The sequence below is a fragment of the Sinocyclocheilus anshuiensis genome, unplaced genomic scaffold (assembly GCF_001515605.1).
Source record: "Sinocyclocheilus anshuiensis isolate Anshui unplaced genomic scaffold, SAMN03320099.WGS_v1.1 scaffold487, whole genome shotgun sequence".
In the NCBI taxonomy this organism is placed as follows: domain Eukaryota; kingdom Metazoa; phylum Chordata; class Actinopteri; order Cypriniformes; family Cyprinidae; genus Sinocyclocheilus; species Sinocyclocheilus anshuiensis.
Genome location: NW_015548240.1, coordinates 2393873 through 2403217, shown reverse-complemented (window position 1 = coordinate 2403217; position 9345 = coordinate 2393873). Strand labels below are relative to the sequence as shown.

Here is a 9345-nt window from a genome sequence, read left to right as displayed (position 1 = left end):
CTTATTCCCTTAATCAGGGGTCGCCACAGCGGAGTGATCCGCACAACTGATTTGGCACGTTTTATGCTGGATGCCCTTCCTGCCGCAACCCAGCACTGAGAGTACACTAACTTGTGCAACCCCAGTGCTGGGACACACTCACTTACCCATTCACACACACACACTCACCCACTACAGCCAATTTATTTTATCCAATTTACCTATATTGCATGTCTTTTGGATTGTGGGGGGAAACCGGAGCACATTACTGAAATACATGAACTTTTCCACGACATTCTAATTTATTGAGATGCACCTGTATATCATTTAAATGCAAATTTTGTAATGTTGTCTTTTGGAGTGCACTAGCTTATAGATAACTTTACTGTAACGACCCAAAAAAATCCATTTTGATTTCATTGGGACTTTATATAAATAAATGCACTGAAATTTAAGGATTATTGGGTGGGCTACACTGCCCTCTTCTGACTATTTGTGATCATTTTCCTTTTCTCTTGTGTAGTAGAGCAATGTCTGGGGACCCACTGCTCCCAGTGTCTCCCATGGTCTCCAGGACTGGAGTTGAACACCACTGGTGTAGAGTACAATTATACACTGATCTTTGCAAGTTTTATACTTTTTATTTATTTTATTTTTTTAATGCAGACTCAGTTTTGATTTTCCTTTAGTTTGGTACTTTGCTACATGTAATTTATTTTAAATCTGAAATGTAAATCTGTTTGATGGTGTTTCATTCTCTTGTTATTCTTTCAGTGGTAGTTTTCATGTGGAATCTACTTGAGACAATACAATGAAATGTATAAAATAGAACACATTTATGAAAAAACAAAACAAAATAATAAAATAAAATAAAAATGTAGAAAACTGTAGAAAAAATGCTTTCAAAATAAAATGCTTAAAAAAAGAAAGAAAAAAAGCATCATTGTAGTTTTAAAGAACAGCCTATTTTTTTATTCTGTACTTAATCACTTATTCCTAATTTTTTACCAATGTCATCTCTTGTTTAAAGGGGTCATCGGATGCTACATACACTTTTACAAGTTGTTTGAACTGAAATGTGTGTTGGCAGTGTGTGTACACAATCACCCTATAAAGAAAAAAATCCACCCAGTGTTTTTTTTAATCTACTAAAATGTTTACCCCTTTCTCAAATCGAGCCGATCTCAGATGCCTGTCTATGTGATGAATGAATTTTAATTAATTTTTGCAAATCGCCTTTCCTAATAATGTGCTAATTAGTAGGGCTGTGCAAAAACATCGAATGCGATTTTCCTGCTCATCTCATCAGTAAAGCCGGTTCTGTGATTAGCAGTAAATCTCCAGCACGTGCTTTCAGATGGAGCGGCATTTACTACACAGAGCCAGATCACTGACAACCTAAGCAAAATCGCGTTCATAATCGGCAATGAATCGCCTGCGATTTTGAACGCCGACCTCATACGTCATCCGTCCGGAACTGCTTCCGTTTGCAACAGTGAGCGCAAGCTAGATTAAATTGTTTATTACATTTTAAATATGGTTCTTGGAGGAGCTACCAAATCTGCAAACTATTCAAGACCTTGATCGCCATCCAACATTCCTAGAGGTGTTGGCAGCTATTAACGCTCTCAAAAATAATAAGTCCCCTGGCAATGATGGCATCCCTGCTGAGCTCCTTAAACAAGGTGGCTACCTGTGTACCAGGATGATCCATCAATACATTCTACAGGTCTGGGAACTGGAGTGTGTCCCTCAACAATGGAGAGATGCCAATATTGTCACTCTATACAAAGACAAGGGTGAAAAGTCTATCTGCAGCAACAGTCGAGGTATATCACTACTGGCAGTAGCAGCGAAGGTCCTGGCAAAAATCATGTTATATCTGCTGATGGAGAACCTAACCGAACATCTGTTACCAGAGTCACAGTGTGGCTTCAGGAAGAATCGGAGTACTGTGGACATGATTTTCACAGTTAGACAGCTTCAAGAAAAATGTCGTGAACAGCATCAGGACCTTTTCATGGCTTTTGTTGATCTCTCCAAAGCTTTTGATACAGTGAACCAAGAGCTGCTCTGGGACATTCTAACAAAATTTGCTTGTCCAACAAAATTCTGTAACATTTTGTCACAGTTCCATGAAGGAATGGTAGCTCATGTGACCATAGGTGGTCAGGAGTCAGAACCTTTTAGTGTACGCACTGGAGTAAGGCAAGGATGTGTGTTGGCACCTGTACTTTTTAAAGGGGTCATATGATGCGATTTAAATTTTTTGAGGTATTTTTGTAAAAATCGACGCGTTTCAAAAAGGCAGGGCATAGAGGAGAAACAATAATGTACAGTATGTGGAAAATAATGGGTTTTTTTTACTTTAAACCGCATAAACACATTTCATTACACCAAATACACAAAATAATGTTCTTTTTAGCAGCATCATATGACCCCTTTAACATCTACCTCCTATGTGTCACAAAGCTCCTGCATGATAAACTTGAAGGCAGCAGTGGGATCACCGTTGACTTCAGGCTGGATGGAAACCTATTTAATATCCGAAGGTTCCAGGCCTCTACCAAGGTCTCAGCAATGCAGGTTGAGTTGCAGTATGCCGATGACTGCGTGCTTTTGGCACATACAACAGAAGACCTGCAAACTATTCTTGTTGCTGTTGTGAAGACATTCAGCAGATTAGGTTTGTCAGTCAATACTGCTAAAACTGAAGTGATATGTCAATGGAAGCTCAGCCCTCCACCCACTATGCCTGTTTTTACAATAGAAAAACAGCCACTTACAATAGTACCATCCTTTAAGTATCTGGGCAGCATTGTATCAGAGGACTGCAGTCTCGATGACGAAATTGAAAATCGGATAAAGCAAGCCTCTGTAGCCTTTGGCAGACTTCGACATAAGGTCTTTCAAAATAAGCACCTTCAATTGCTTACTAAAGTTACAATATAAAGCTGTTTGCATTACCACTCTTTTTACAGCTGTGAAGCCTGGTGTAGTGGACAGCGCATTCCAGGGCCCAGTTTATGGAGGGGCCCCTCTCTGACCACTATAGTGGACAATGGTTTGCTACATTTTGATTGGATCTTGGTGGACTAACATAAGCAAACTGTCCAACGCCATCAGATAAAGATGCCAGGACAACAGCCAGGTACAGGTACAAAGCCCAGGAAGGACAGGACTTCCTATTGGTCAAAATGCAGTTTCTGCCCTTCACCCACCAACAGACTCCTCAGGTGATTCCTCAGGTTTTGGCCTGTGACCGCCATAAAAATTCCTTAGGCAGCCTGGAAATGGAGAAGCGCCAGATTGCAATCTCCTCCTCATCGGAAAGAGATAAAGGTACCTTCCCAAAAGACACTCCTTGTTCTGAGTCTCAGTCCTGTCAGGAAAGGGACTGTAACAGATACACTCGTTCTGAGTCTGAGTACTGCAATGGAAAAGACGTTAACAGATTCACTGTTCTGAGTCTGAGTCCTGTCAGGGAAAAGACACTGACAGAGCAAGTTCTGAGTCTGAGTACTGCAATGGAAAAAACTTTAACAGATACACTTTTCTGAGTCTGAGTCCTGTTACCAGAAAGACAGCAACAGAAACAGCCCTTTCTGAGTCTCCTGCCTGCAAGGGTGAGACAATAGCAGATCAACCTATGTTCTGAGTCTGAGTCCTGTCAAGGAAATGACTGCAACAGATCACCAACGTTCTGAACCTCTGGCCCGTGAGGAAGAGGCAATAACAGACACCAAGTCCTGAGTCTCCAGCTTCGAGGCAGCAACAGACACAACCACTTTCTGAGCCTCCAGCCTGCGAGGAAAGAGATAATCTTCGTTCAGACTTGATTCAGAGTCTTCGTCCCGCGAGACAACAACAAATGCAGCACGTCCTGAGTCTCCATCCTAGAGAGACAAAGCGGATCGACCAAGTTTTGAGTCTCTAGCGTTCCAGAGTCTAGGACCCTTTGGTGCTCCAGGAGATCAGCATCCTCCAGCGCTTCGTGTTCAAGAATTATTAACTCCTTTCCCCACTGCATTGTTACCAGCACAACCAGTGGATGAATTCACCGCCATCGGACTGCTCACTCGACCACAGAGAACTTAACTATCACTTATCCAAACCTCTTCCAGAGACCTTGGCATTGTTGTATATTATCAGTATATGATTTTCTAATTTACATTAGATATTATATAGCTGATTGCAGTTGATAACAAATAATCTTTCCCGTATTTGTTTGATGCATAATAAGGTTCTTCACCTCGTTTCTTTCAGAGTAGCAACAGTTTATCTTTAAAAATATCATAATGTCATTGGTGACGCAAGTATCCATCACTACACTATTTCGCCTCCCTAGGTTGGCGAAAGCAAAATTCACTACACTGGGTTATATATAGCCGGCACCTAAGGTTACTGGAGCGTTTCCATATAGGGTGTTTGCAGCGAATTTTGGGGATTACATGCTATGACCGCGTATCCCATTTTGAAGTGCTTGCCAGGACAAACTAAGAGCATGGAAGCCACAATCACTGAGCATCAATTACGCTGGCTTGGGCACGTTATTAGGCTACCTCAAGATCGTTTGCCACGTCTAATCCTTTATGGTCAGCTCCATCAGGGCCACCGTTCCTCAGGGGGTCCGAAAAAGCGATATAAAGACCAACTTAAAATATCATTAAGGAAGTGCCAAATTAATCCCTCATGCCTGGAAGAATTAGCAGCAAATCGTACCACCTGGAGGCAGCTCAGTCACACAGGAATAGTGCAGCTGGAATCAGAGAGAAATAACAGGAAACAACAAAAAAGACTAAGGAGACACACAGCCATGCCTGCCCCTACAAATTCTGACTCTATTTGCCAATCCTGTAATAAAATTTGTGGATCAAGGATAGGGCTCTATAGTCATCAAAGGATACACCGCAAATGAGGAGGAAGGTCATCATCGGATACGATGGACTACCAGAAATGTGTGTGATGCATGTATGTGTGTAAGACAAAGAGAGGGTGAGAGTGAAGGAAATTAGTCCACTTTTACTTATATAAAAAGGAGAAATACTAACTATTGAAAGGGGGTCTTTATTAATCCAAATTACAATTATGTAATGTTAAGGCAAGCTTTCACAACAATGGAATGGTAAGGGACAGCATGTTGGGACGGTTGCAACAACGTGTTGCAACTGTCCCTACACTGACAGCCGTGATAAAACTTGGTATATTAGCTTGACACAATATCTTTGACACATGCTAACTATGCCTATTAGAAGCTAATAAAACACAGATATAAATCATATGTTTTTACAATGCTTCACGCAAACAACTTAGTATGACAAAAAATCTGATGATAAATCTACTTTTTTACCATGAAAATTATTTTTTGTAGAAGGAATGGTCACATGTGCCTGATTTCATCCAGGAAGGATGAGGGGCTGATTGAACATGAGCAGTATGAATATCATCACTGTAGCTCCTCCCTGATTGAAGAAATAAGCCATGTTGCAACTGCCCCTCGCTGCAACCGTCCCCACTCTCCCCCTATATGAAAGTTTCACTTTTTGAAATAAGTTTCAGTTTCAAGTAAAAACACATGATTTAGTAACACATATGATCAGACAAACATTTAACATCATATTTAATAGCCTACATATAGGCTATATTTGTACCCGCAATTCTGAAATGGGCCTGAAGGATCGCGTTATGAGTAACTGAGCAGTTGAAGACACTCTGATCATTAACATGAAACATTACTAACATCATAGGCTACATTAATTCGCTGGTCTATAGTAATCATCATGATTATACGTCATGTGTCGATCATTTTTACACCTGGATCCTTCCATTCGTGCTAACGTAATATTTGTGCCCCTCTCACCAAATAAGGGTTTTTGTCAGATTCTGTCTTCCTTATAAGGCTGTTTTGTTCCGTCTCCAACTGCAAACTGCATCTGACTCACCTGAGTGTTTACATGTGCCATAAACCATCACTTTTATGACTTCCTTATCATAAGCACAAAATATAAATAATCTGATTTGGGCGACAACAGGATATTTAACACAATCATCCTGTAATTAGAAGTGTTTGCAGTTGCGCACAGCAGGTAGAAAGTCAGGTCATTCAGGACTGATCTGTTCTAAAGAGGGTGTGTTCAGATCCCCTGCTGCTGAGACGCTTCTTTACTGTGCAGGGCAACAACGTACGTTTCTCCTCCGTCTCAGAACAAGCATCAGCCATGGTAAGTCCTCAGACTTGGGCAGTTTTATTTTCAGTGTACATTTTGCATGCTGTTCAAGCATTTCGTAAAAACTGGCTCGTGTTCATTCAGTGCAGTTGTGTTATGTACATGTGCTACAGTGTGTCATGGTAAATTTGATCTATTTGAGCATTTCAGCATTATGCTAATTCCTGTGATTTTTATGGCCTCTTACTGAATAAGAAACTACATGTAATATTTATTTATTTAAAAAAGCGAACTAATCATGAACTAATCTGAATGGAAAGGAAAAAGGCCCGCCACTTAGCCCCTGCCCCTCCGGAGGTCTGTGCACGCCACTGCTATTACCAGTGTTTTCAACAGGGGGTCCATGAAGCTACTCCAGGGGGCCCATGAGAAGATATGTGACCTTGGACTACAAAACCAGTCATAAGGGTCAATTTTTCAAAATTGAGATTTATACATCCTCTGAAAGCCGACTAAATAAGCTTTCCATTGATGTATGGTTTGTATGGAAAATCTGGAATCTGTGGGTGCAAAAAAAAAAAAATATTGAAAAAATTGCCTTTAAAATTGTCGAAATTAAGTTCTTAGCAAAGCATATTACTAATCAAAAACTAAGTTTTGATATATTTACAGTAGGAAATTTACAAAATATCTTCATGGAACATGATCTTTACTTAATATCCTAATGATTTTTGGCATAAAAGAAAAATCTATAATTTTGACCCATACAATGTTTTTTTGGCTATTGCTACAAATATACCCCAGCGACTTAAGACTGGTTTTGTGGTCCAGGGTCACATATAGTATATAGACCTTATTTCTTGACTTTCTAACTTATAATCTTTTCAGCATTAAATAATGTAGTAATAGGGGTTCCTGGGTGAGCTGAAAGTCTGACTAGATCTATTAAGTTGGAAAATAATACTATTGTAGCATGTAAAATTTAAAACAACTACACTGTTATGAGAAGTGTTACCAAAAAGTTATTCAGAGACATTCCTGAGTTTCCTCACACCAGAGTGTTTTGAGGTGTAACTCAACTTCTTGTTTCGACTTGTTTGTAAAGGAATGGAATGTGAAGGTCGCAAACTGGTTCAGATTTTCACCTCATATATAAAACTAAAGCATTTATAAAGATGGGAAATATCTATGGAATGTAGATTAAAAAAGAATAAAAATTGTTTAGTGGTCAAATGTCTGCCTAATCTAATAAAGATAATTTTTTGAGGTTCATACAATTATCTGCTTTATGTTTTCCTCAAAGTCATCTGGATGGAAGAAGATGCCATCTTAACAGTCCAATTGTATAGTTATCACTTCTGCATGTTTTGTCATTATTCTTTCCCATGTCACCCAGGCCTCAGGTGTAGCCATCAGTGATGAGGTGGTGGATCACTATAACGCAATCCGGGTGCGCCAAACAGGAACTGAGGTGGGGCAAAGGTTTAAACTTGTGGTCATGTGTTTGAGCAAAGACCAAAAGAGCATCGTAGTGGACGTTGAAAACTGCCTGAAAGTCAAAGATGTGGGGAACTCGGATGTCTTAAAGAAGATCCTCAGTAAGCTTCCTACCAATGAGTGCCGCTACGCCCTGTACGACTGCTCCTATGCGAGCATGGAGAGTGTGAAGGAGGACCTAGTCTTCATCTTATCGTATGAGGCCTTTGCATCTCACTGATCAATCTACTTTTGCAGTCATGTGATGGCTTGTGTTCCATGTGACTGTTTGGTTGTACTAAGAATATCTCAAGTGTAAATCATGCCATTTTCAATGAGCTCCTTTTAGAATAAGAGGACATATTTAGGCTTTGTCAAAAATGTCTCCTAAGAATGGGCTGAAAAAATCCCACTGAAACCTAATCTATGCTTCCTTTGGCAATACATGCTTATTGGTGACATTTGAAGTTGATTTTTGGTGGGAACTTGAGCATCCAGCAGAAACAAACATGGATATGTAAGATTGGCTCATAATGAAAAAAAGTGAGCCAATGTACAATTTTTTTTTTTATTCAACGGTCAAAGACGTCCATCTAGTGCATGTTTTCATAGAAAAACATTTAAAAAGCAGCACAATGGAACACAAAATGCATTCAGTAAGAAGCAGCCATTACGATTTATTTTCATCTTGCTTGCGTGTTTATTTATTCCACAGTGCCCCTGAAAACGCCTCCTTAAAGAGCAGAATGGTCTATGCAAGCTCAAAGGCTGCTCTTAAGGCCAAAATGCCAGGTTGGTTATGGTCCTTTTAATGTTACAATTAATATTTTAAAGCACTTCTTACAGTACACATTATTCCAAAGCAGTTTTATAGAAAATGAAAACTAAAGAAGATAACCTGTTCTTTTTCCCTATAGGTTTGAAATTTGAGTGGCAAATTAATGAACCTGCAGACAGAGAAGCATCATGTCTTGTGGAGAAACTTGGTGGAAGGGTCATGGTAAAGTCTTTGGAGGGGATCCGTGTCGACCAATCAGCCCAATGACCCAGCAGCTCCCTTATCAGTCTGTTAGTCAAAATGAAAATGATTTTTTTTTAGGTATGCTATTAAACTTAGTATTTCATTGGAACCAGTATTTGTCATTTGACCAAGTGAGAACAACTCGTATTTATCCATTTACAATTAATGATCATTATTAAACAAATACCAACACTTTTTAGTAACAAACCATCAAATAGAGTATAATGACAGCAAAAATCCTGTGTTGGAAATTACAATTGGACTGTGCTACCTAATGCAACTGTGTACTTGAAAAATAAAATCATGTGATTTTCAAAAACTTTTCATGTGTTTCTTAAAGACACAAAATGTAAGATTTTTTTATTAAAATATCCAAAAATGTTGTGCGTTTTATTAGACGGGTGACAACCGCACAGAGTAGCATTATAACAGAACTTTCAAATGTATCTAGTATGATAAAACAGCCTTTTTTTCCCCACATACGCACGACCGGAAGGAGCGGAAGCATCATTAGCTCATCCATGAACATGATTTCTGCCCGAGTCCCGTCGGATTGGGGCTGTGGGGATGAAGACCACAACTCCCATGATTCCACACTCTTGATGGGCGAGTGCGGGTGCGGGCGGGAAGAGACTCATGTGTGTGCGGGATGCGGGAGAATAAAATGATTTGCGGGACTCCCGCAAAATAGAAATTATCCAA

General features: G+C 39.7%; 1 protein-coding gene across 1 annotated transcript; it reads left to right on the top strand.

The window, feature by feature from the left end:
- Nucleotides 1–6049: 6049 nt before the first annotated feature.
- cfl1l (cofilin 1 (non-muscle), like) lies at nucleotides 6050–8962 on the top strand. The gene is made up of 4 exons (XM_016442382.1): nucleotides 6050–6200; nucleotides 7543–7838; nucleotides 8338–8414; nucleotides 8540–8962. The coding sequence occupies exons 1-4, from the start codon at nucleotides 6198–6200 to the stop codon at nucleotides 8665–8667; spliced, it is 504 nt and encodes a 167-aa protein (XP_016297868.1). The 5' UTR covers nucleotides 6050–6197; the 3' UTR covers nucleotides 8668–8962.
- The last annotated feature ends 383 nt before the right edge of the window (nucleotides 8963–9345 follow it).

Excerpts from the sequence above, each read along its gene's own strand:
- cfl1l (XM_016442382.1), top strand. Across the intron at positions 7,839-8,337 it reads GACCTAGTCTTCATCTTATC|TGCCCCTGAAAACGCCTCCT; the intron begins GTATGAGGCCTT and ends TTTATTCCACAG. Across the intron at positions 8,415-8,539 it reads TCTTAAGGCCAAAATGCCAG|GTTTGAAATTTGAGTGGCAA; the intron begins GTTGGTTATGGT and ends TTTTCCCTATAG.